Source organism: Ornithorhynchus anatinus, chromosome X5 (assembly GCF_004115215.2).
Source record: "Ornithorhynchus anatinus isolate Pmale09 chromosome X5, mOrnAna1.pri.v4, whole genome shotgun sequence".
In the NCBI taxonomy this organism is placed as follows: domain Eukaryota; kingdom Metazoa; phylum Chordata; class Mammalia; order Monotremata; family Ornithorhynchidae; genus Ornithorhynchus; species Ornithorhynchus anatinus.
In genome coordinates this window covers 13,584,031-13,611,739 of record NC_041753.1, presented here as the reverse complement: position 1 = coordinate 13,611,739, position 27,709 = coordinate 13,584,031, and the positions used below count along the sequence as shown (strand labels likewise).

Below are 27,709 nucleotides of genomic sequence, written 5' to 3'. Positions count from 1 at the left end.
TCAGTTACCTCATCTGTAAAATGGGGATTAAGACTGTTGGGCCCCACGAGCAGTTGAAGATAGTGGTCGTCCCCGTCCTGTCCCGTCCCCGCCGCCCCCCCCCCCCCCCACTAGACTGTGAGCCCGTTGTTGGGTAGGGATTGTCTCTATTTGTTGCCGAATTGCACACTCCAAGCGCTTAGTACAGTGCTGTGCACACAGTAAGCGCTCAATTAATACGATTGAATGAATGAATGAATTTCAAGTAGCGATGGTAGTGCCCTTCTCGGGCTACGGGCGTACGGGAGGGAGAGTCAAGCAGAGGGCTACCCGTTCCATTCCTAGGTTGGGCAGCGGCTAGCGAGGGGAAGGCACTCTGCTACAAGTCAAAACTCACCCGTGCTGGGCAGCGGCGGCACGGGAGGGGGTCGAGGGCGGAGACGCGAGTTTACCGCGCGGAAGGCGGCGATGGTAGACCGCTTCCGGATTTTGACCAAGAACCCTCTATGGATGCGCCACCGGAACGTTCGCAGATGGAGAGCGGGGCGTTCCGGGAGAGATGCGTCCGTGGGGTCGCTGTGGGTCGGAAACGACTCGACGGCTTAAGACAAGACAGAAGCGTTGGTGGAAGCAGAAATAGCAGCAGCAGCAGCAGCAGCAGGAAGCACTGGGACAGAATGCCTGGGTGGAATTTAGATACGGTGCCTGACCCAGGTCGGGGGGCTCACAGTCCAAAAATAAAAAGGCGAAAGAGGGGACTGGTGACAGAAACCAAAGGAGATTTGAAACCAACACAAACATGAAATCAGAAAACAACCGACGATGGATGCTGAACTATCAACAGCAGGGCCGAAGAGCATATTTCAAAAGCATATACCGAGAATGGAAACATTGAGGATTCATTCGTTCGATCGCATTTATTGAGCGCTTACTATGTGCAGAGCACTGTACTGAGCGCTTGGGAAGTACAATTCAGCAACAAATGCAGTCCCTGCCCACAGTGGGCTCGTAGTCTAGAAGGGGGGGAGGCAGACATCGAAACAAGTAGATAGGCATAGCCTCACTGTCATTAAATAGAATTATAGATATGCACATATCATTAATAAAATAAATAGAATAATAAATTTGGGAATATATGCACCAGTGCTGCGGGGCCGGGAGGGAGGGAGTCGGGGGGATGGAGAGGGGAGGAGGAGCAGAGGAAATGGGGGGCTTAGTCTGGGGAGGCCTCCTGGAGGAGGTGAACCTTCAGTAGGGCTTTGAAGGGGGGAAGAGGGCTGAGTTTGGCGGATGTGAGGAGGTAGGGCATCGCGGGCCAGAGGTAGGACGTGGGCCAGGGGTCGACGGCAGGACAGATGAGAACGAGGCCCAGCGAGGAGGTTAGCGGCGGCAGAGGGACGGAGTGTGCGGGCTGGGCTGGAGGAGGAGAGAAGGGAAGCGAGGTGGGAGGAGGCAAGGGGATGGACAGCTCTGAAGCAGATAGTGAGGAGTTTTTGTTCGACACGAAGGTTGATAGGCAACCACTGGAGATTTTTGAGGATGGAGGTGATACGCCCAGAACATTTCTGTAGAGAGAGAATCCGGGCAGCAGAGTGAAGTAGGGGAGAGACAGGAGATTGGGAGATCAGAAAGGAGGTCGATGCAGTAATCCAGTCGGGAGAGGATGAGTGATTAAACAATGTGGGTGGTGGTGATGGAAAAATGGAAGCTGTAGATATTTAGTGTACTCCCTACGCTTCATTTATGGCTCCTGTCCCCTGGACTTAGGCAGAAAATTATGATCTGGGAAGCATCTCTGGCTTTCATTACTAGCATCACTGGAGTGGTGTGACTTCTCCTAGGTGAGTATACTTTTCCTGCTGGAAGGCCCGGGAAAGTGTAGATTACTTCATACTTCCCCGCAACAGGCTGGAGTGATGAATTAATTAGGCTGGATTTATACAGTTGAGGTAGAGCGATAAGGGAAAGGTTGGATTTGGCTGCGTAGAAAAACCTGCGCAGCAATTCCTTTGTTTACATTTAAGTTACGCCTAATCGTGTCTCTGTTTTCCGACTTGTGCCAAGCAGAAATGGGCGGAAGGGACAATATCCATATACAGATGAACTAAGAAAAAGGAAAAGTCTGCAGAATAAAGGGATGTAGATTTCCTCCCTAATGGTTTTATGTTTTAGGTATTTGAGGCTCTCTGTTCATTCGCCAAAGGATTTTTGCCTCCGTTTATGTCCCAGCTGATCTTGGTTCCCAAGGTTACATAATTGAAAAAGTTTGCTGATAATTATAGCTTGGTTTGGGGGAATTTCAGATGAGATAAAATTGGGGTGAAATTGCACACAGTTAAACGCAGTGAACGTAGGTCCACTCTGAGTTCGGAAAGATCGGTCCATTGGTTTATTTACTAATAGTAAGACTCCCACGGCTTTGGAAATAATAAGGGTGGTATTTGTTAAACGCTCACTACGTGCCAAGCACCGTACTGAGCGCTGCGTTGGATGCGAACAAATTGAGTTGGACACAGTACCTGTCCCATGTGGGGCTCACAGTCTCACTCCCCATTTCACAGATGAGGTAACTGAGGCACAGAGAAGTGAAGTGACTTGTCCAGAGTCAACCAGCAAACAAGTGTGGGAAGCGGCGTGGCTTAGTGGAAAGAATCAGAGGACGTGGGTTCTAAACCCGGCTCTGCCACTCGTCTGCTGTGTGACCTTGGGCAAGTCACTTCACTTCTCTGTGCCTCAGTGACCTCATCTGGAAAATGGGGATTCATAGTGTGAGCCCCACGTGGGACAACTTGATTACCCTGTATCTACCCAGTGCTTAGCACAGTGCTTGGCACAAAGTAAGCGCTTAACAAATGTCACAATTACTATTGTTAAGTGGTGGAGTGGGATTAGAACCCGTGACCTTCTGATTTCCAAGCCTGTGCTCTGTACACTACACCATGCTGCAGGACGTATATATGTTTAGTATATTAATGCACCTATTATTATATCTTTGGTTTTCTCTTGAAACGGATGTGCTTTTTTAGTCCTACGTTGGTAGTATTAACAATTTTTAAAGAATTAAGCTAATGAATACATATTGTTTTTGCAGGTGAAAATGAGGAGAACTGGTCCATCAGCAATAAAGATATAGAGGTAAAATAAAATTATTTCAACTATTGTAAATTATTCCTATTAAAGACGTTTACTTTTCCACATGCACATATCCATGATGAGTTAAATATTTCCCTGCCTGAAGGCAGACGTTTGGATTAGATGACCTCTTAAGACTCTTCCAACTCTGATACCTTTCTTTATGATATTATAATATCTGAAAATTTGAACACCATTTTTCATAAGGACTGATTTCTCCATAAGAAGGAAATGAATATTAAGATTTTTTTGCCACACAAATTCTTCACAGTGTGTGTGTGTGTTCAGTATATTTGCACACAGCCCTTTGTGTTGGATGGTGGGGTTTCTGTAAATAAATGCGGTACTCTGCTCATTTTTCTTTATGTTTCAGGTTTATCTCGCCGCGTTTCTGTGGCCGGCTTTGTTTTGTGCCACGTGCACTGCTCTGAGTATTTGCCTCCGATTAGATTTAAATAGTCATTCCTTCAATAGAAGGAGATTTTTAGGGCGTGAAAGGCAGCTATCCTTTTCAACTAAATAAATAACAGATTTCAAGTCTTTCCCAAAATGGGTTTTGTCAAAACAATGTGAATATGCTTTGGAGTTGGGAATCAAAGCCCTTCTTTGGAGTAGATAGATGATAAATGTCCATCTCCATCAACAGCACCTACTGAACTGTACCTACCTTTTTAGGAAAGCCCTTACACTCAAAATATCACTCAGGTGAGCTCACCCAAGGAAATATTTCACTTGCTTTTCTTTCTCCTTTAAAGAAATTGCACTGAAAGACCACGGAGTGATGTTCTACAAAGGAGACATTTGTAATGCTACAAAATCGCTTCCAAATAAAAATAGGAATAGATTTCTCCTTGGCCAAGAGGCAAGCTAAAGCCTAAGGCAATGAAAAATACCGGTGTACCTTGCCGTTAAGCATTTTACCTATTTGGGTTTACCATTTTGATCACACATTTTAGACTTCCTGACCGCAGCGATCTGCATCCCATTGTTTAAAAAAAAAAATCAGGTTAGACTCCCTGTTCCTGGGTTGTCAGTTTCCATATTGCCGCGAGGCAGGACCTGGGATCCCCGCATTCTCGCAACACAGTAACTGCAAGGAGTCAGCGGGAAGATAAGGAAGCCCACAAGTGTGGGACTTGCTGGCCTTTTTTTTTTTTTTTTTTTTTTAAACAAGTGTTTAGTTGCTCTCCATTTACGGCAGGTACCACTTTAAGGCGATCACTTATCCTGTCCCGCCGGGATTACTGCATCAGCCTCCTTGCTGACCTCCCAGCCTCCTGTCTCTCCCCACTCCAGTCCTTACTTCGCTCTGCTGCCCCGATCATTTTTCTACCGAAGCGTTCAGGACGTGTCACCCCGCTCCTCAAAAAACTCCAGTGGTTGCCCATCCACCTCCACATCAAAGAGAAACTCCTCACCGTTGGCTTTAAAGCAGTCCATCACCTTGCCCCCTCCTACCTCACCTCGCTGCTCTCCTTCTACCACCCAGCCCGCACACTTCGCTCCTCTCGTGCTAACCTTCTCACCGTGCCTCGGCCTCGCCCGGCTCGCCGCCGGCCCCCGGCCCACGTCCTGCCTCTGGCCTGGAACGCCCTCCCTCCTCAAATCCGACAGACAATTACTCTCCCCACCTTCAAAGCCTTATTGAAGGCCCATCTCCTCCAAGAGGCCTTCCCAGACTAAGCTCCCCCTTTCCTCTTCTCCCTCTCCCGTCTGCGTCACCCTGACTCGCTCCCTTTGTTCTTCCCCCCCTCCCAGCCCCACTGCACTTACGTACATATCTGTAATTTTTTATTTGTATTGATGTCTGTGTCCCCCTCCTCTAGACTCTAAGCTCACAGTGGACAAGGCGTGTGTCTGTTTATTGTTTTGTACATTCCCAAGCGCTTAGAACAGTGCTCCGCACCCAGTGAGTGCTCAATAAATGCGAATGAATGAAGGAATACGGTTTTGCAGTTGACAGCAAGCACCTTGAGAGTAACCCCAGGCAAATGCTATTTTGTTGGACTTTTAAGGTAAACCGGCTGCTAGATTATAAGCTCGTTGTGGGCAGGGAACATGTCTGCCACTCTCTTGTCCTCTCCCAAGGGCTCAGTACAGTGCTGCGCACAAAGTAAGCGCCCAGTAAATGCGTTTGATCGGTCGATTAGCGAAGTAGAGTGTCTTAGTGGATAGGCCTGGGAGTCAGCAGGATCTGGGTTCCGATCCCGGCTCCGCCGAGTGTCTGCTGTGTGACCTTGGGCAAGTTACTTCACTCCTCTGTGCCTCAGTTCCTTCATCTGTAAAATGGGATTAAGACTGTGAGCCCCATGTAAGACAGGGACTGGTTGGACACAACTTGTATCTACACCAGTGCTTAGAAGAGTGCCTGGGACGTAGTAAGCGCTGTGAACAAGTATGATTATTATCATTATTGTCGATTATTATTTATCCTGCCTTGTCAAGGGCATGAGTTGGGTGAAATCTCAAGGTTCTCTCCCCCCTACCCCAGGAAGACCATAATCGCCTTTAATTTAACAGAAGACGGGCCACGGTTCTTCCAGATCAATCTGTTTCTAGTTGAATGGGCCCAAGACAGATTGACAAAAAAATCTTGTCACAGAAAGCAACACTAATTTGAAAAATGTCTTTTTCTTTAGGCCCAGATAGGCAACAAAACAGCGGTGAGACAGATCAACCGATACTATTCGGGGAACAAAAACGTTACCTGTAGAAACTGCAGAGAAAGGGGACATTTGTCCAAAAACTGCCCTCTTCCACAGGTAAGTGAAAAATCTAATCTTCTGATAGCTTTGTGTGTACGTGGACATCAACTGTTTTTCAAATCTATTTCAGAAGGATTTGAGGGTAGTTTAGAAATCAGCTCCAAGTGGAACCCTGACAGGTTGTACATGAAACCACTCTGCCTTTTGAGAGTACGCCCAGTGGTAAGAAAGATTTCAAAGGCGGCACCTTTATAGACGGGCTCTCGAAAACCTGTGTCCTGAAACGTTTTTGTGTTCCCAAAATATGGGCAGTCGGTTTGACTGAAGCCAAGCTTGCCGTCCAGTTTTAATCTCAGCTTGAGCCTTTTTCTTGTTATTTTGCATTACTGGATTCTTGTACCGAAGTGCCAGTTTGGAACAGTTGGGGCACGTTAGCTTAGTTATAGTGTTATTTTGGAATTTTTCCCCGCCATCTTTTCGTGAGCTTAAAACATATTTTTCCATTACTCGTTTGTCTGTGCTGCTCTGTAGAAAAGTCCTACCTGTTGTCTGTGTGGGGTGAGAGGACACCTGCAATACAACTGCCCAGCCCGACTTTGTTTAGACTGTTCCTTACCTGCGTCTTACCCTCATAAATGTTTTGAGAAACCTTCGTGGAAAAAGAACTGTCACCGCTGTGACATGATGGGCCACTATGCTGACGTGAGTATCCTATTTAATATTTTATTTTTCGTCCGTCCATGTTGTCGAGCACGTCTGTGGGTGTCTGGTAGGGGAAACATCTGTTTAGTATCCTTTTTACGGCACGATTCAACTGCCCAGAGCGCTACGGGGAAAAAGATTCGTGTGTTTGGAAGGCCCCTCTACCGGTAGGTTTCGGTCCGTGGATACTGCCCCTGCAGTGAAACGGGCAGATAGGGGAGCCGCAAGCGCTTGAGTTCAGAGCTGGCTCCAAAGCTGTCCGTCACTCGGCCCCCTCTTACCCCACCTCCCTTCTCTCCTCCTCCGGCCCAGCCCGCGCGCTCCGCTCCCCTGCCGCCGCTAACCTCCTCGCCGGGCCCCATCCTCGCCCGTCCCGCCGTCGACCCCTGGCCCGCGTCCTACCTCTGGCCCCCGGGACGCCCTCCCTCCTCACAGCCCCCCAGACTAGCACGCTTCGCCGCTTCCAAGCCCTACTGACAGCTCACCTCCTCCAGGAGGCCTTCCCAGGCTAACCCCCCCCCCTTTTCCTCTGCTCCTCCTCCCCTCCCCATCGCCCCGACTCTCTTCCCCCCGCCGCACAGCACCTGTGCATATATGTTCATATTTATTATTCTATTTATTTTAGTAACGATGCGACTGTATCTATGATTCTATTTATTTGTATCGACGCTATTGATGCCTGTCTTCTTGTTTCGTTTGGTTGCCTCTCTCCCCCCTTCTAGACTGTGAGCCCGTTGTTGGGTAGGATAGGATTGTCTCTGTTGCCGAACTGTACTTTCCAAGCGCTTAGCACAGTGCTCTGCCCACAGTAAGCGCTAAGTAAATACGGTCGAATGAAAGAATGAAAGAACCACCCATCCCACCCTAAAGGAGATTCAACCGTGAGCTTCCGCAGAGACCCGGGAATTGTGGAGAATCCCCCCGTTCCCCCTTCCCGGGAGCTAGCGTGGCTCCCGGCAAGCCCGGGAGAAGAGGGAGATAGAAAGCGCCCTCACTGCGTCGTGCAGGCTGTGCTCCTTTGTTTTCTCAGTCCCTCTTCTTTGCAGCTAATCTTTCGATTAAAAATTCGTTCCCCCGGTCGCATCTCGTTGGGTAGTTGGAAGAGGCGAGTTAGGTGGGAGAGGAAGAATGTGAGAATATGCGAGCAGGAGACCCAGTCCTACGTTAGACGGCCGCCTCCTCTAATCACGTGGGCGTTTTTTTCTCAAGCCATCACGCATCTGTACGGTTGATCCAGTCAAGCAGGATTTCTTGAGACTCTACAGTCTTTAGAGCACAGCACGAGGCACTTTGGGGAATTTTCAAGGAAATCTCTGACACCGTCCCTGCTGCATTCGTAGACCTAACGAAAGAAAGGCGGCCAGTAAGTCCACGGACATACAGAGAAACGCAACGCAGACGAGGGAGGAAGCAGATGGACAGTACAGCTTACAACGTGACAGATAAATGCCAAGGAACTGCCGGGTTGTCCGGGTGCCGAGATCGGCGAGGGTCGTGGAAGGAAAGCGAGTTAGTAGTTTGGAAGGAAGGAAGGAAGGAAGGAAGGAAGGAAGGAAGGAAGGAAGGAAGGAAGGAAGGAAGGAAGGAAGGAAGGAAGGAAGGAAGGAAGGAAGGAAGGAAGGAAGGAAGGAAGGAAGGAAGGAAGGAAGGAAGGAAGGACGGAAGGAAGGAAGGAAGGAAGGAAGGAAGGAAGGAAGGAAGGAAGGAAGGAAGGAAGGAAGGAAGGAAGGAAGGAAGGAAGGAAGGAAGGAAGGAAGGAAGGAAGGAAGGAAGGAAGGAAGGAAGGAAGGAAGGAAGGAAGGAAGGAAGGAAGGAAGAGCCGTCCCAGGGTGCAGTGACTTGAGCCAGGTTTGCTGGGATATTCACACACAGTGGATGCTGAGCAGGTTAGGGCACCTTTAACCGAGGAAACGAATAAGTGCGTGCTGGTTGAAATGACCAGTTGCTGGAGGACTTTGAAGTGGAGGCCGCTGTTAGAATCTGAGTAAAGTCAGTCAGTCGGTCGATTATTTCAGGGCACCGCAATAATGATGATGGTATTTGTTAAGCGCTTACTGTGCGCCAGGCACTGTACTAAGCGCCGGCTGTACTAAGTCCTTGCGAGAGTACGATGCGGTAGAGTTGGTAGACGCACTTCCTCTGACCTTCAGGCCCGTGTTCTTCCCACTGGGCCAGGCTGCTGCTGCGCCTCTGCAATCTCACATTCCCCCCTGCCTCCGGAACGTCTCCTCAGAGAAGCGGCGTGGCTTAGTGGCAAGAGCCCGGGCTTGGGCGTCGGTGGTCGTGGGTTCTAATCCCGGCTCCGCCGCTCGTGTGCTTGGGCGGGCCACTTCACTTCTCTGGGCCTCAGTTACCTCATCTGGAAAATGGGGATTAAGATTGTGAGCCCCACCTGGGACAACCTGCTTATCTTATATCTACCCCAGCGCTTAGAACGTTGTTTGGCACGTCGTAGGCGCTTAAACATCTTAATTATCATTGTTATTATTAAGTCCTGCGGACCCCTCAAGCTCAGTGTGTCTAAAAACTGAACTTGTCATGTTCCCTCCTAAATCCTCTCCTCGACTAACTTGCCTACCGCCAGATGACAACACTCCGACCCTCCCCGCCTCATAGCCTTGGCATTATCTTTGACTCCCCTCTCTCTTCCAACATCCAGATTGTCTGTTACCAGTTCCTGTCCGCTCTTCCTGCAAATCATTTCCGGCACCCATCCCTTTACAGGCAGCGGCCACCATGCTGGTCCAGGTCTTTGTCATCACCTCATCTGTAAAATGGGGATTCAGGGTGTGAGCCTCATGTGGGACAGGGACTGTGTCAATCTACCCCAGTGCTTAGAACGGTGCTTGGCACTGTTAAGTAAGCACTTAACAAATGCCATTATTCATACTATTATCATTATTTCCCGGCTTTTTTCCCAGCCTCCCTGCTTCCAGGCTCTCCCCTCTCCCGTCTCACTTGGCTACCCCGATCATTTTCCTAAAACCATCATTCTGCGCTCGACTCTTCCCCCCGCGTCTCAAAAACTGCACATGATTACCCATTTTTTTTTTTTTTCCGTATCAAGGAGAAATTCTTCACTCACTGTTGACTGTAAGTCCGTCCATCTGTTCTCTCCCTTCTACCTATCCATTCTCTTCTCCCACTGTATTTCAGCTCGCACTCATTTTTCCTCAGCTTGCACTCACTGTTCATCTCAAGCTAACCGACACGCTGTGCCCCGGGCTAATCTCTCTCACTGCCGACGTCACGCTCACTTGCTCCCTCCCTGCCTGGAAGACTCTCCCCCTTAAAATTCAACAGACCTCGGTTTTGCCCATTTTCCAAAGCCCTTCCGAAAGCACATCTCCAGGCGGCCGGTCCCGATGTATTTCTAAATTGCCCTGCTGCCTCTCCAGCACTTCTGTGCTACTGAAGTCTGACGACTCACAGCCTCCCGGAGCAATCAGTAAATCCATGGTACTTATTGAGCGCTTCCTGTGTGCAGAGCACTGTACTAAGCCCTTGGTAGAGTTGATAGATACGATCCCTTCCCCTATGATAGGGTAGGGAAACGAGAGGTTCGTCACGGAGGGTTTCTCGGAAGAAATATTATTTTAGTAGGGTTTTGGAGACGGGGGGAGAGTGGTGGTGGCCTGTCGGGTGTGGGCCAGGAGGGAGTTCCAGGCTGTGCAGAACGTAGGGACGTGGAGAGGGGGTCGGTGGTGAGGTAGACAACATCGAGGAACAGTGAGTAGGTTGGTGTTAGGGGAGCAAAGTGTGCAGGCTGGGTTGGAATGGGAGATTAGTGAGATCAGGTAGGAGGGGGGAAATAACTGTGGGTTTGTTAAGTGCTTACCATGTGCCCGACGCTGTACTGAGCGCTGGGGAAGATACAGTCAAATCAGGTTGGACACGCTTTAGCACGTCTCGTACGTGCGCTGTTATGTAAGCACTAACACACAGGTGCCCTTGTCTATTTCACGGTTGGTCTCTTCCACTAGGTTGTAAGCTGCTTTGAGGGTCGGGTCTGTGTCCGTTAATCATGTACTCTTCACGGGGTAGGGGGCCAATAAATACCCCCGACTCTTTCCATGAAGATAGAGCGTGACCCAGAAGACATGCCTAATTTTGTGACTTGTAAAAACCTTTCAACAGCAGATCACATTCAAATTGGGGTACAATACAGACCCATGATGTGCGCATTCCACTTACAAGCTAACGACAATCATCTGGCGAACGTTTCCGTACACTGCGAAGGAGTCGTAATGGTGGTAATGATAATTATGGTATTTGTGAAGTGCTCACTGTGTGCCAGGCACTGTGCTGAGCACTGGGTCCCTGCGGTCAAAGCTCAGTAAATATCAATGATTTAATCATGGCAGCAGCGGCGGGATTTATCGCTGGCTTAGCAGGCACGAAGCAGCGCGGCTTAGTGGCAAGAGCCCGGGCTTGGGAGTCAGAGGTCGTGGGTTCTAATCTCGGCTCCGCCGCTTAGCAGCCGGGTGACTTTGGGCAAGTCACTTCACTTCTCTGTGCCTCAGTTCCCTCACCCGTAAAACGGGGATTGAGACTGTGAGCCCCACGTGGGACAACCTGATTACCTTGTATCTACCCCAGCGCTTAGAACAGTGCTCTGGCACATAGCATATAACAAATGCCAGCATTATCATTATTGAGCATCCGGTGGATGGATGGCACTGTGCTGAGCTCTTGGGAATTCAAAGCAACGATTACGCCATATCCCCCACCCACAAGGAGCTTACTCTGTTACAGCGGAGACCGACATAAAAATATATGCAGATAGAGTAAACAAAACAATTAATTGAGTGTCCCGTTCTATAAACATATATGCATAAGTGATGCTGATGAATATAAATAAGTGAATTCCCGTTTGCAGCAACATTAAATAATGTATTCAGCTGGTTCTTTTTTTAACCATTAGCCATGCGTGGTAAATACCACCTCTGAGGTAACATCTGAGAAGTACAAGAATTAAAAACATCATAAACCTAGATGTAGAATTCACTTTGGAATTTTGACTTTTTCATTTTTCTGCTGCAGTTACTGGAAGAACCAAGAGCTTGTTGTCCGATGAATGACATTAAAAAGAATAAAAACGCCCGTGTTGTATTTGGTGAAAAAAATCAGCCAAAATGACCTTCTAGCGTACAGATAGAGTATTGATATTTGTGGTTCAGCGCGATCCTCTTGAGTTTCCCTTTCACACGGTACTTTAAAACAGTTTTAACGTACATATCGTCGTAAACGAGGTGGTGTAGTCCTTAAAAAATTTCATATGCATGCACAATGAAGTCAAAGGAAAAGGATACCTTCTTATGCGGAACTAATTTCTGGCCCATATGAGGTTTCCATCTCGTAGTTGGAGCGTGTTTCTAGTTTAAATGTCCTTTTTAGGAGGATAATTTCTTTCATAACCTTTCGGTGTTATTTAAGCATAATATTTGGGTTTTAATTTGCTTAATGAAAAGTAATCATTTAGTAGAATTAATTCATAAAATGATTATTTACATGAGAGACCAGATTGGTTCCACGGAAGTTCCTTAGATTTAAATGCCTGGAGGGTCTCCTATCCTCTTGGTGCTTGCACACAAACTCCCAGTATTGTCGGTGGAAGTTCAGTGAATCTCATCTTATGGGGAGTCGATTCCGGCACCAGACATGGAAACTCTTCGCTGAAATTAGTCCAAGCCGTGGAAGAAATGCATCTTTGACACATGTCCGGTAACCCCGTTTTTATCAGATTGAATGGCACTAAGTTTTAATATCCGATATACTTTATTCTATTTTGAGAAGGGGCCCGTTTGCTTTAAAGAGAAGCAGTGTGACCGAGTGGATAGAGCACGACCCCGGGAGCCAGAAGGGGATCGCGGCTTGGCCACTTGTCTGCCGTGAGACCTTGGGAGAATCACTTGACTTTCTCTGTGGCTCAGCGACCTCATCTGTAAAATGGGGATTAAGACTGTGAGCCCCGTGTGGGACAGGGACCGTGTCCGATCCGATCGGCCTGTACCTACCCCATCGCTTAGTACGGTGCCTGGCACGTAGAAAATGCTTAATGAATACCATTATTTTTTTTTTTAAAAAAAAAAAGGAATAAAGGAATATAGTCAGTTCTGCTATCACGTGAAAGTTGTGAATCTGGTGTTGTGGGAAAAATGGCGATAGAGTGACGATCGATTCGATGAGAATTAATGGATATGGGGCTAGATTGTTTGAAGGGACTACCGTGGCTGACAAAGCAATCAGTATTCATTAATTCGGCCGTGTTTATCCAACGCTTACTGTGCGCGGAGCACTGTACTAAGGGCTTGGGAGATTACAATGCAGCAAAAAACAGACCCATTCCCTCCCCACAGCGAGCTTACGGTCTAAAGGGACTTTCCACTATTAGTAAAATGCTTTACGCTCTTGTCCCTCATTGTGATTTTACTATATCCCTAGCACCCGCGCTATTCATCGGGTGTCTGTTAAGTGCAGTTCACTGTACCGAGCTCTTGAGAAGTACAACAGAAGGATATATTGCGAGCCCCCCCACCAAGGGACAGAGACCCCGTCTAATTCTCACCTGTGTATTCTCTCTCAGTGCTTAGTCCAGTGCTGTGCACCCGGTAAGCGCTTAATAAATACCGTCACTGCTACAGAAGGACAAGACGCATCCCCCTCTAGACCAAAAGCTCGTCATTGGCAGGGAGCGTGTCTTCCAACTCTGTTATCGTGCTCTCCCAAGCGCTTAGTACAGTGCTCTGCACACAGTAAGCCCTCAATAAATATCACTGATTGACGGGTTGGTTCCTTGCCTTCGAGGAACGTACACTGTAACACAGAGGACAGGCATGAAATATTTAGAAGCAGTGGAATCCGAATAAAGAAATTCGAGACGAATGAAAAATGAATGAGAAATACTATAAAGCTGCGAAAATGCAGAAGTCACTGTACAGTGCCGTCTAGTAAGGCTGAGACCGAGAATGGGAAGTGTGGCCGCGGCGAAGCCCGGATCTTCTGGCTCCGGATCTCCTTGCACAGATGCGGCGATCGAGCTGTACACAGACAGACTCCGGTTGTGGGAGGAATATTCCCCCGATCCTTCCGAAGCAGCACGGCCCAGTGGCAAGAGCCCGGGCTTGGGAGTCAGAGGACGTGGGTTCTGATCCCAGCTCCGCCACTTGTCTGCTGTGTGACCTCGGGCAAGTCACGTCACTTCTCTGGGCCTCAGTTACCTCCAGTGTAAAATGGGGATTAAGGCGGTGAGCCCCACGTGGGACAACCTGATGACCCTGTATCCACCCCGGCGCGTAGAACAGTGCTTGGCACGTAGTAAACGCTTAATACCATAATTATCATTATATTTCCTGATCATTTGTTGGAAACCCATGGCATGAGGAAATGTGCCTCGAAGAGGCGTAACCTGTATTACTGCGATCCCACAGTGCATAAAAGTCCAAAAATACATCATTGCGTGAATCGGTGATGGACCCCAGGGTCTGTAAGCCCCACCTCCCAAGGTACATGTTATCGTGAATGAAAAATCAATTCCCTCCCCACCACGCATCCTCTCCTTCACCCCTGTATTGCTCTGTTCCTCTTCTCTCTTGTTTAGTTTTCCTTCCCATCCCAGACGCCCCCCCCCCCCCCCAAACTCGGCTCCTCAGTCAATCAGGTGGCGGAGCTGGGATTCGAACTCGAGGCCTCCTGACTCCCGGACCTGTGCTCTCTCCACCGTGCTACGCTGCTCCCGGGCCCCTGGCCCCGCGCGCAACTCCAGTCTCGGGCAGCTGGCTGTCATCCCTTTGCTGTCTGCCCCGCTGCGGATGCGGTGTATTTCCTGCGTGGTTATTTGGGATTGCCTCTGGGTGCAGCCCGCCCAGTCTCCCTCCGTGGAAATGGGGCGCGGGGTGGATCCGAGCAGGGGAGGGAGCTGGAGGAAGAGCCTAGGGGCAGCAAAGTGGGATGCGGAGGGATGCAGCCGGAGCGAGGCAGTCACGGTGGCTCCTGGAGGCCTCGGGGTGTGGGAACAGATGTCAGCTGCGTGACTGTGGACAGGTCACTTCACTTCTCTGGGCCTCGGTGACCTCATCCGTAAAATGGGGATGAGGACCGTGAGCCTCACGTGGGACAGCCTGATGGCCCTGTATCTCCCCCTGCTCTGCACATAGTAAGCGCTTAACAAATACCAACATTATTACTATTATTATGCTGTAGTCATCCAGACGAAGCCTGCGGGAGCATTCATTCATTCGCTCGCATTTATTAAGCGCTTACCGTGTGCGGAGCACCGTACTAAGCGCGAGGGAAAGTACGGCGCAACAGTAAACGGCGCCGATCCCTGCCCGCAACCAGCTCACAGTCTAGACGGGGGAGACAGACGTCAGTGCAAATGAATAAAATTCCAGATATATACGTAAGTACAGTTTGGGGGAGGCGGGAACCGGGGAAGAAAAGGTCAGGACCAAGGGGGTGGGGGGATGTAGCTGGGTCACATCAAGGCTAGGGGCAGGTGCCTACAACCTCAACCATGGGCAAGGGACAGCGATACCCCTCCTGGGATCTTAGCCTGGCAGAAAGACCACGCCGGCGTAGCTGATCACGTAGCTGTGGGTGGCGAACCCGGTGCCCCTCTCCCAGGAAATCTCGTCACCTGGGACCCTGTAATCTTTTCCTCGCAACAATAATAAGAATAATAATAATAATAAATTGTGGTATTTGTCAAGCGCTTACTATGTTCCAGGTACTATTGTAAGCGCCGGGGTAGATACGGGGTATTCGGGTTGGACACGGTCCCTGTCCCACACGGGGCTCACGGTCTCAATCGCCATTTTACAGATGAAGCAACTGAGGCCCAGTGAAGCGACTTGCCCGAGGTCACACAGCAGACAAGTGGCAGAGCTGGGACTGTTAATAATGATGATAACTGTGGTATGTCTTCAGCATACTTAACTTACTATGTGCCAGGCACCGTACTGAGCGCTGAGGTGGATACCAGCAAATGGGGTTGGACGCGGTCCCGGTCCCAGGTGGGGCTCACGGTCTCCATCCCCATTTTCCAGCTGAGGTGACGGAGGCACAGGGAAGCGAGTGGACTTGCCCAAGGTGACACAGCAGACAAATGGTAGAGGCGGGATTAGAACCCATGACCTCGCGGCTCCCAGGCCCGTGCTCGATCCACTACATCGTGCTGCTTCTCTAGAACCCCGGTCCTTCTGACTCCCAGGCCCGTGCTCTCTTCACGAGGCCACACTGCTTCTCTTTTTCTGCCTTCCCTGGAGGGCTCAGTAGTCATGTCCGGACCGGTTCTGGAGTGAAACAGAGAAGCAGCGTGGCTCAGTGGAAAGAGTCAGAGGTCATGGGTTCGAATCCCAGCTCTGCCACTTGGCGGCGGTGTGACTGTGGGCAAGTGGAGAAGCAGCGTGGCTCAGTGGAAAGAGCACGGACTTTGGAGTCAGGGCTCATGAGTTCGAATCCCAGCTCTGCCACTTGGCGGCTGTGTGACTGTGGGCAAGTCACTTAACTTTTCTGTGCCTCAGTTCCCTCATCTGTAAAATGGGGATTAAGACTGTGAGCCCCACGTGGGACAACCTGATTCCCCTATGTCTACCCCAGTGCTTAGAACAGTGCTCGGCACATAGTAAGCGCTTAACAAATACCAACATTATTATTATTAAGTCACTTCGCTTCTCTGTGCCTCAGTTACCTCATCTGTAAAACGGGGATGAAGACTGTGAGCCTCACGTGGGGCAACCTGATGATCCTGTATCTACCCCAGCGTGTAGAACAGTGCTCTGCACATAGTAAGCGCTTAACAAATACCAACATTATCATTAATATTAATAAACATAACTAACTGCATATACATTTCCGGGAAAACATGCATACATTTAAGAGGCACCCACCTTTTCAAGGAACATATTTGGAATGTGTCCTGGGGAACTGCCGAATAGAACTCTGTGCGTTATCAGCACTCAGATACTGTTGGTCTTGTTACTGAAGCAGCGGGGCTTAGTGGAAAGAGCCCAGGCTTGGGAGTCAGAGGTCATGGGTTCTAATTCCTCCTTCGCCACTTGTCAGCTGTGTGACTCTGGGCAAGTCGCATCACTTCTCTGGGCCTCAGTTCCCCCAACTGGAAAATGGGGATTAAGACGGTGAGCCCCACCTGGGGCAACCTGATTACCTGTTATCTACCCCAGGGCTTAGAACTGTGCTTGGCACATAGTAAGCCCTTAACAAATACCATCATCATTATCGTCATTATTAGCTCCAAAAACCCATCCTCCCTGATTATGTGATCAATTAGTTATCGAACACTACCCATTTTGGGCTTCAGTATAATTGGGATTTTGAACTTCTGTACTAAATAGACCGTACATGTACCTTTTGGGAAATACAAAGTATGATTTTTACTGGGGTAGAAGAAAAGTCAGTTCTGAGTGTGGGAACACTAATATACTGAGCCCATGCTACAGTGCGATCCCGCCTGTCTCGGCGCCGACCCCTGGCCCACGTCCTCCCCCTGGCCCGGAACACCCTCCTTCCTCAAATCTGCCTAACGATCATTCTTTCCCTCCCTTCCGAGCCCTATTGAAGACTCACCTCCTCCAAGAGGCCTTCCCAGACTAAGCCCCCATTTCCTCAGCTCCCCGTCCCTTCCACGTCGTCTCGACTGCCTCCCTTTGCTCTTCCCACCCTCTCCCCGCCCCACAGCATTTATATATATATATATATACACACATATATATATATATATATGTGTGTGTGTGTATATATATATCTATAATTCTATTTGTTTATATTGATGCCCGTTCACTTGTTTTGATGTCTGTCTCCCCGGCTCTAGACTGTAAGCCCATTCTGGGCAGGGATCGTCTCTCTTTATTGGTGTATTACAGTGTCCAAGTGCTTAGTACGGTGCTCTGCACACAGTAAGCGCTCAATAAATGCAATTGAGTGAATGCGATCGACGGATCCACACCCCCCTCGGCTGCGCTTGCTGATTTCCGGCGCTCTCCCAGCTTCGTACAGCACCCGGAGTGATTTCGGGGGACACGTATTAGAGCAAGGGCTCGATATACGACTAGTCTCATAAAGGCGCATCGGTTGCTAGCTAGCCTTGCTCTTACCTTTCAGATTCTGCTCAAGGGGTCTTTTGGACAAGAAAGGACCCCTCAGTCCATTTTCCGTTTATGGCAGAAATAGTAGGCGGCAGGATCGAATGTGTATTATGCTCACAGAGAGCTTAGCGACCGCGGGCCCTTTCTGGGACAGGAGCTCAGTCCGGCCCGATTATCGTAAATCTACCCAAGTGCTTAGTACAGTGCTCTTCACCTAGTAAGCACTTACTTACCACCTACCGCGGTCGTTTGGAATTTCATCCGTCATGTCAAAAAGTGATTCAGCTGGAGATGCCACCTCCTTCTTACGGTAATCGGGAGGTAGAGCTGAATCGGCGGCCAACAGTCTTTTCCAACCTTACTGCGCATGAGAAAAACGTGCCGTTTTGATAAATGATCAGCACCGCATTTTTGTTCGGGATCTAAATACTTATTACGAAATCGAATAAAGTAGCACGGCCTTACCGCCTTCCTTCCTCATCAGGGATTTGGACAGTGGGTCGACGTCGATCCAGAGCGCCATGATTCTTGGTGAGGCATGAACGTTTCTTTCGATGAAAATCGTTTGTTGTTTAGTTTTTTGGGTTTTGTCGGTGGTTTTTTTTTCTCCCCCCAGAAATCATGTAATATCCATACCACTACACTATAGAGAGGTTGCTTCCGGTTTTTAGAGCACTTACAACACTACACAGTTGAAGTTAAATTTGTAGTCTGTGTCTGGGACTCTAACCCAAAGAATAAATCAGCCTCTCACAATGGCGGATGCAAAGAGAAAGAACAGGATTCCTCCCTTTTTAACCAACTTGAGCATCGCCCTGGTGCCCTAGGAGATACGGGGACTCTGAGTAGCTTCGGCCGTGGTCTCATTTGCTGGATCTAAGATTTTAATTGGCTGTTGGAAATACCAGTTTCTAGAGCTTTCTGGTTGGTTCGGGGCCAGTTAACCAAGCTCTTTCTAGGTCTCTGTTGGGTTTTCGGATGCAATAGTAAACACCTTTTATCGACTTAAATATGCACAGACGAGCCGGTGACCCAGCCGCCGATCTCCCTGAAAGCTCTACAGGTGAAGGCTCTCGATGGTGGTTTTTCCTTTTTTTTTTTTTTTTTTTGCGACCACTGGATTCAAGCAAATCCATCTGAAATGTGCATTTTGGGGATGCCCTGTTCATTTCCTTAAGCTCTTTTTTGTGCCCGTTCCTGAGAAACGTTCTAATTAATCCTAGATTGTAGCATAAGAGCGATCGAGAGCCCATTTAATTCCTTTGATTAAAGCACCTTAATTCTTTCTCGCGCGCGTCACTTAGGTGGGTGCGGGTGGCGGGGTTCGGGCAGCAGAAGGTGGGGGGGTGGAGGGGGTTAATGTGGCAAAGCCTGTTTTATCTTTTCGTTAATTAGCGCATTTAAAAAAACTAATTATTCTCTTTAATCTTTTGCTTTTCCGTTTTACCGAGCTAATGAATATGGCTTGTTTTCTGTTGGATCTTTTGTCTTGCTGCAGTGACTTGAAGTGGGCCAGTTCCTAACAGCGGCATCTTTGACAAAGCACCAGAGGATTCTGTTAAAAAGTTGTGTTTAGTAATTGTAGTCGTCGTGTCAGACCATAACTGACTTGGAGCTGAAGGATTTTTGTGAGATGAGTAGCCGTGCCAGCAGGGACCCGAGTCTCCTGGGCCAGCCGCGCTCTCATTAAGATTTGCCGCTAGCAGTGGCGGTGTTCGGCATGTATGTGACGTGCATTCTGTTATTGTATGCTTGGCTTGTCAGCCTGCAGCTTTCTGACACTCACTTATGTCACTCTTTATTCAGAGAGGAAGAAGCTTTTGATAATTTGACAAGACAAGCTCTTAAACGATCTAGGTCATGGCCTTCACTGTCTGTGATTGTGAACATATTTCCTGAAAGCCCTGTCACTCATCACAGCTACATTTTCTCCCGGGGAGCCATAGGCCTGTCCTGGTCTCCTGTCAGCTCATACATTTTGGTTATTCATATACCAAATACAGTAGTGGGGGTTTTTTTTGTTGTTTTTTTTCCCCTTCACTTTTGCAAATGCTCGCATGTTAGTAAGGCTAATCCTTTCTCCTGTGTTGTGTTCCCAGCAGGGTTGCGTTCAAGGGTTCTCTCTAGTACAAGGCAGACAACTGGCCAAGGGGAGCTGAAAAGGAGGAAAGGCCGCTTAGTGCTGTTTTTGTGTTTGTTCATTGTTGTGGAAATATGAGAACTGGTAGCAAGGGCCTTGTCTATTGAGCACTTGAGTTTTGGTCTGCTGTCAGGGGCTGTTTAAGATTGAGTGTTTTATTTTCTTTGATGTTCACATTTGAGAATAGGGAAGTGGGAATTAAACAACAGATGCACTAAGCCGTTGTTCTCGTAAAACAATAATTAGCACCTGATAAAATTCAATATGGGCCGAGATGCACAGTATAAACCCTCGATTCATCTGGTGTGGCAAACTTAGTCGATTCATTGTTGAATTTTATGAATAATGAGAATCTCGGGTATTGGCGTAGGGTTTATGAGAAGAAGCACAATAGAGGGAGAGGCTGGTAGGGCCCAACCTGGCGATAGATGGGCCAGGTCGCCGAAGGGGATTTCAAAGTGGACTTTGTTTTCGGTTGTACGGTGAGCGGGGCTGCTTTTTAAGTGTGGGCGCCTACAGCTAAGGGCTAGTAAGGTCAACCGCTGGGCCAGGCAGCAAGTGCAATTTTATTTTTACCTCACCATGCTACGACAGTCCATATGCAGCGCAAGGGCCTCCTCTTCCATGAGGGCTAAAATGCGCTCCAACCAATGAAAGGAATCACGGGCTTAACCGGTGAAGTTGGTTTCACCCTCTTCCACGAGTTGACATGTCACCGTTTCCAAGCATCCAGTAGGCCACCGTAATCTCAAAGTGTCAAATAGGGAGTTTTCCCGTTTTGGGGGGAAAGAGCGTGGGCAGCAGCTAAGGGCCAGTAGAAGGGAGCAGCGGGCGAAGCGAAAGTGACCGTTGTAATTTCAAAAATCTGTGCAAACTGTTTCCAGTTGGGGTATGTGGATCTTTAGCCAGCCAACTGGGACTGAGGTGGCGGTACTGGTTCTCAGGTATCTGAGCGGCATTTTGGAGATTCCCACATAGTCCCGGGCCTCTGACCAGGTCCTCGAAGATGCTTAGACTTTACCCAGTTCTCAGTCTTCGGTTGAAATGACAGACGGAACCGTTGGCGGGGGAGAAGGCTTCTGCACCCAGCCAGCTTTTTGGTTATGACTGACAAAAATGGAATAAAGGCTGTCTAGTTTAAAGGCAGTTCGGCATTTCGTATTTCTCACCCATAGATTTCCCCATGAAATGGCATCCTTCATGGCCAGAGGAATAAACTGACTTTAAAAAGGCTAAGTAATTCTCTCTTTGGGTTATTTAATTGCTGCAATGTAAGTAAAGGTCATATGGCAGAATGGCATCCTGCCAGGCTGTAACCACTCAGTGATTGTGATTTTTCATCCATAGTGTTCCGGGCACACTGCGCTAATCGAAAACTAGCATAACTAATGGAGAAATAACCACTCGCTCACCTCCCCGATAATTCAGCTAAAATGATATATACCGTAAGGGGGCATTACAGTTTGGAAGAAGCCAATATTTTTAGCGCGCGGTGCGTCCGGCCGAGCTGTGCTACGTCTGTACAAGAAGGCCGGACGGCATTCCGAACGTAATAATGGACTACAAGGTGCTAGTTGGTTCCACCAACATGCCGGAGATATGAGAGTCCCCTGTGCCTGTCAAAGCCACCTACAAAGTTTTAACCAGTTGTTTATCGTGTTCTCCTGAGGGAATGAATACGCGTGATATTTGGGTCAGGTATTTCGGGTTCACGAGTGGGGAAACTTGAGTTAGAGGAGATCTAGTAAACAGGGTACATTACATGATTTTCTAGAGCAGATGGAATACAGTAGCTAAACGTAAACCGCGTACAGTTTAGAGACTGAAGGATACCGGGGGAAATCCTATATTATTCTCTGTCTAGTTACGTTAGAGCCTCCGGAAGTGGAATTTGCCCCTCAAGATCCGTTTTCTATGAGGCGGTGATGTCTAACAGCACAAGACCATATAGGTCCTGGATTTTGTCTGTAGAAAACATAGGGATTATCCACCAAATGAGGAGCGATGGTTTCAGAGGTTCACAGGTATCGGGACAGAAATGTGAGCCTTCATTCACTTTTCTGGCAACCGAAATTTTTTTTTTCCTGAAAATTTTGGTATTGAACTGGAGCCTAGTTTCAGATAGAACCACTTCTGATGCGAATTGGTATCTGCCAGGCTTAGCGATGTGATCGTTCAAAGGAATTATACCGTAGTTGCTATATGATATTGAAAGCGAAAGACCCTTAAATGAAAATCTAATGGTTCAGGATAGTTCTTGTTTGGGGAAAGATACTCGGCCAAGTAGCTATTATTGTATAAATGCTAAAGTGTGTTTGGAAAAAATTAAGTCTTCAAGCACATAGCTACTTATCCGTATCTCCCCGAGTCACGCATTTGAAAGTGATTTAGGGAGGGGATGAAAGGTCAGTGGAAAGAAAAGGTTTCCTCGCTGTTTTTCTCTGACTTTCTCTCTTATCTATCATCTATCTGTTTTGAGGTTAATTTATTTATATTGTTTAGCCGCTTCTTAGGCAGCAGCTAAAAAAGCAGCCGAGATAAATTATAAAGGGGAAAAAAGTTGATCCACGAATGAAGGTTTTGGTTTGTTTATACTTGGGTATATTGTTGTTTTTTGTTTTGTTTTTCCTTTTAATCTCACTCACTTTAGGGTACTGAGAATCATGTCATGTTGCCATTTGGCTAAAAGAGGTCACTCAGTAAGCATATACAATTACATTCAGTGACCTCTAGGTAATTTGCTAGCACAGGCTCCAATTCAAACTCTCTTTAAAAGTATATTCTGTGAATAGTATTGATTCGGACTTTGGCTGTGAACGATCGGTTTGGTGATAGTTATAGCTGTCAAGGGCATCTAGTCCCCCAAACTTCCAACCTGCAGGGAAGAAAGAAAAAGAGAAAACTTTGTTACTGGCTTTCTGACAATGGCAGGGAGTGTGTTAAACCAGTGTAAAATTCAATTAAATTGTCTAGCCAGGTTTTTGAAGCTGAAATGCAGACCCTTTCAGTTAAGCTTCTTATTTTCCTGTGACCGACACCAGTGGATACTGTGTTATGCCAAAACCAACAGGCTGGAAAGCACCTTGTTTCATGCTCCCAACTGATCAATATTTTTATTTTCCAGGCTTGCCCAGAAATATGGAGGCAGTATCACCTAACGGTAAGTAGAAACACTTTTTTTTTTTATTTTCTACTACACCCAGCCTATTTACTCTTCTGTGAACTGCTGACCATAAAATATAGACAAGCGTCTTCTGCGGGAAGATGATAAACATCTGAAGAGTTTTTGTGCTGGAGGAAGTAATAATGCACCTCTTGTTTCTTCATTCTCCCCCCCCCCCCCACCTCCCCTTTTCTTTTTTTTTTTCCTAAACGCGATTCTGATTGACTGTAATACTGAGGTCATTCTATGATTGCATCACAGTCCACTCAAGGTATTTTCGGTACAGAAGCAACGTGAAAATTTATTTGGAGCTCCATAAATGAGCAGAAGTGTCCCAAAGCTTTCAAAATCCAATCCTGTCTATAACTGTCCCCCGTTATATTTGAATTTAAAGTAGCTGTAGCTTGACACTATGAATTTAAAAATCAAGCTGAGAAAAAGTTTGGACACTTTTCATAATGGATCATTCAAGTATCGTAGCCTCCCACGTCATTAATCGGGGTGCAAAAATATCTACCTAAAGCCAGTCAAGTTTTTCGGTTGCCAGTTCCTCTTAATTTCGGTTTCAGGAAAAATTGAAACACAGAACGTGTTGTTGAAATTCACTTTTAATATTTAGTTTAAATTATGCTTTCACTAATCCCCAAGAGCCCATCTGTCACTGTTTCTTCCAGTGGCTCAAATGAATTTTACTGACCAAAATTATTGGTCTCCAGATCAATTTGTAAAAAGGAGTACTGTTATAGTACAGACTGTAGAATATAGTCTTTTGAACCTTTTTTTTTTTTTTTTTTTAACCAACGTTCCTCCTTCACATGGTGACTGGCAAGTATTAGCAGGAAAGGAAAAGTTCTGAGGTAACCTCGTTCAGTTTCTTACCACAGTCCACTTTGGTTTCGTTTTTTCTCTTTTCAACGTTTCTAACAAGTGGACGTGGAACTCTCCAATTCTCTTTGAGTGTGGTCTTGGCTTTTTAAGTGAACAAATTAAAGAGATACAAAAAAGAAGCAGCGAATGGGATCCTTTTCTCTCCTTCTGCCTTTCTGGACTTGCTTTATTCATGTCTAGATAGATGCTCAATGGAAAGTAGTAAGTCTTTTATTGTATCAGAATATTAGATGGTGACTCGAGCTGCTTTTCCTGTGTATGTAGTTCTTTTTTTTTTTTTTTCCCGGCAGTGTGGCCGGGCCCTTTTTCAAGAACAGTCCACAATTAATTTACTAGTGGGAAATGATCATTCTTACCAAAACAAAGTTGAACGTCTGAATGGAACCCCTTTCCAAGTCAGTAGTTATCCAAGAAACGAAAATCAGAAGTTAAAAATTGTTCTGGGAGAAAATGTTTCTTATATTTACCGAATGAGAAATGGTGTCTTGGACAGCAATACTCATCTCGTGTCGCACATGCGCTGGATGTGTAAATGCCATATATAAAACAAGTTGATGCACTCGGGCCATGCCGTGTAGTGGCCAAGAGAAGTGTCTGAAATGCGTTTTGTAAATAAAATCGACTGCAATAGGTAGTCCCTGATGACAGATAAATTGCAGATAAGTGGAATACCCTTTTCACCCTATCGGTCGTGCGTTCCGCGGAGGTTTAGTGCTTTGTTTTGCCAGCTTGCTAAGTATAGTTAATTGAAGTATCATGCACTATGGTTTGCAGATTGTAGATGTCATTTGGAGCAAAGTTTATATTTCACAGAAGTCTTTGGTGTATAATCCCTGAAGGGCGACAGGTGACACTATGTGTATTTTTTTCCCCCTTTTCCTCCACCCCATGGCTCCAAACTAGAGTTAACAGCAAATCACCACTACAGTAAAGTTGGAGAATATTTTCTTCCTCATAAATGTGGCAGAGATAGAAATTCGGTTTACTTTCCGAGATTTTGCATTTAAATGATTGCCTGCATACCACAGTCCCAATTCATTGGCTGGGAGATGCAGATTTCGAAACCAAATAGTTCCTTGCAGAGAGAATATGGGGAAATAAATGACTAAATAGTCAAGTGTCAGTAGTGTTTAGTATTTATAGATGCGACAGATTAGTGTTGAAAATGAGCTCGTGTCACTCAGGAAGGTAGAGCAATTTTTCCTCCAGGCTCTTCAAATCCATCATAATGGTCTCTGCGATACTTGTAATGCTTACTGTTAAAGGAATAAATCCGACCCCGTCCAGGATCTTACGTAAAGGCTGAATGTGGTTTCGTGCCACGTAAGTCGTGCTGTTTATCTACCTTCTCTGTAACAAAATTATCCCTTGCTAAAATGCCATTAAAAGTCATTGACTCTACCGACGCAGCATTAAGATGTGTTTAATTAAAGAGTAGATAGGCGTTTGGAAGCGAGAACAAAACGCTTGGTGATTTTATTCACGGTGAGCGTCTTTACCAGGAGATGGACTGCCATCTATTGACTGAGAGTAACCCTTACACTTTCTTGGTACGACAGAAGGAATGACCAGATCCGGTGGCTCATATTCTAGTCTTTCGCCCCATTTTATCTCCCAGTCGCTTTGCTGAGAAATTCGCCCCCGAGCACCATTTGATCGATTTCGGCGGTTTCGTTGTCGCAGTAAATTAGATGGAGTATCTTCAGAAGATATTGGGAGTGGTGAAACTACATTCCGAACGGGTCGTGTATATTAAAGTATTATACGAAGGCCATTGATTTTCATTTATCCAGACTGCTCATTCAGGTCGGAGCTCCTCCAGATCAGAATTAAAAGCTCTGCCGCGGAAGCTTTATCCCTACATTCCTTCGGTGTTTGCGGACACGTTCTCTGAACCCTTACTCCTTAGCGGTGCTGTGTTTTCTTTTATGGTATCTGCTCAGGCGCTCACTCTGTGCCAAGCACTGCACTAAGCACTGGGGTAGATACAAGCTAATCAGATTGGACACGGTCCACGTCCCGTCTGGGTCTCGCGGTCAGTCCCCATTTTACAGAGGAGGTAATCAACCGAGGCACAGGGAAGTGAAGTGACCTGCCCAAGGTCGCACAGCAGACGAATGGCGGAGCTGGGATTTAAATCCAGGTCCCTGTGACTCCCAGCCCAGTGCCTTCCCCACTAGGCCTCGCTGCTCCGTATCACTCATACCACCCCACGCTTTCTTGGGAAGCCAAAAACGAGATGATTTTTAAATAAGGTATTTTCCCGTGAAGAAGAAGGAAAAGCAAAACAAAACACGGTTTCAGTGCAGACCTCTACGGACCGGGGGCCGTCGAAGTATCTTTTCCACCTCAGAACGGAAACTGTTCTGTTAAATTCAACAGAGGGTCGGTGGTGTGTTTTGTTCCAAAAGTGCAAAGTGAAGGGAAATAGAGGAAGAGAATAAAATAAAACGGGAGGCAACTTTCCTAACCCTACTCATCTGTAAAATGGGGATTGGGATTGTGAGCCCCAAGTAGGACCTGGGCTGCGTCCGACCCGATTAGCTTGTATCTACCCCAGGGTTTAGTGCGGTGCCTGTCACGTGGTAAGTGCTTAACAAGTGAGCCCGTTATCGGGCAGGGATGGTCTCCATCTGTTGCCGAATTGTACACGCCCAGCGCTTAGTACGGTGCTCTGCACATAGTAAGCGCTCAATAAGTACTGTTGAATGAAATGCCGTACCCCCCCAAAATGGGGATATTTGGTTATTATGAATGGCATTTTGTGCTTCAAATCAGGTAATATTTAATATTTATGATTCTGAGGTGAGACTTAGCTTTCGATTTAAATACAGAAATATTCATGGCCTCAGGTACATCATGAGATGCATGGCATGTCCACTTAAAGTTATTTCATGTGAGAATGTTCGCCCGTTGTGGGAAGGAGATAGTATTTCTGCTTGCTCAAAATGTAGTGCGTTATAAAACCTATCAACGCCTCCAAGAGAGATCCTGCATAATTGCCCCCGGTTTTTGGCATAATTTCGACAGAAACAGCGTGGCTTAGTGGAAGGAGCCCGGGCTTGAGAGTCGGAGGTCGTGGGTTCTAATCCGGGCCCGGCCACTTGTCAGCTGCGGGACTTGGGGCAAGTCACTTTACTTCTCCGTGCCTCAGTTATCTCATCTGTAAAGTGGGGACTGAGGCAGTGATCCCCACGTGGGACAACCCGATCAACCTTCTACCTACCCCAGCGCTCGGAACGGTGTCAGTAAGCACTTAACAACTACCGTCGTCGTCATCATCATTTATTAAGTGCTTGCTGTTGTGCTACCTGGGCTGGCTTTCACTACTATTCTGGAGAGGCAACATTTCTAAATACTGCCAGTTTGCGCCCCTCATTTTAGGAAGTGGTTTGAAAGTATGCCTTTGGGTTGTGATAGAACCTGTTTTTCACACTGAAGGAGAAATGAACAGTGTATCCCACTGAAGACTGAACATCGGTATTTCCCTGACGGCGTTACAGATCCGTTTGTGGGAGAGGTGACCCGACCATGGATGGGTCTTGAAAAAACAGAAAGGGTTTAGAGGGGAAGTAAAGTCCTATGTGTGGTAAAGTGTACGCTTGGGCATCTTCTTCACCAACTCTTAATAATCTTAACAATAGAAGCAGCGTGGCTCAGTGGAAGGAGCCCGGGCTTGGGAGTCAGAGGTCGTGGGTTCTAATCCCGGCTCCACCGCTCGCCAGCTGTGTGACTTGGGGCAAGTCACTTCACTTCTCTGTGCCTCAGTTCCCTCATCTGTAAAATGGGGATGAAGACTGTGAGCCCCACGGGGGACAACCCGATCACCTTGTATCCCCCAGCGCTTAGAACAGTGCTGTGGACGTAGTAAGCGCTTAACAAATACCACCATTAT

General features: G+C 47.3%; 1 protein-coding gene across 2 annotated transcripts in view; it reads left to right on the top strand.

The window, feature by feature from the left end:
• The window catches only part of ZCCHC7 (zinc finger CCHC-type containing 7), a 197,483-nt gene that overhangs the window by 137,023 nt on the left and 32,751 nt on the right, over nt 1-27,709 (top strand). For both annotated transcript variants that reach the window (XM_029055587.2, XM_007655560.4), the window contains exons 4-7: nt 3,071-3,114; nt 5,751-5,873; nt 6,348-6,518; nt 22,888-22,923. In XM_029055587.2, the coding sequence (XP_028911420.1) occupies nt 3,071-3,114; nt 5,751-5,873; nt 6,348-6,518; nt 22,888-22,923 (374 nt within the window). The remainder of the gene's footprint in view (nt 1-3,070; nt 3,115-5,750; nt 5,874-6,347; nt 6,519-22,887; nt 22,924-27,709) is intronic.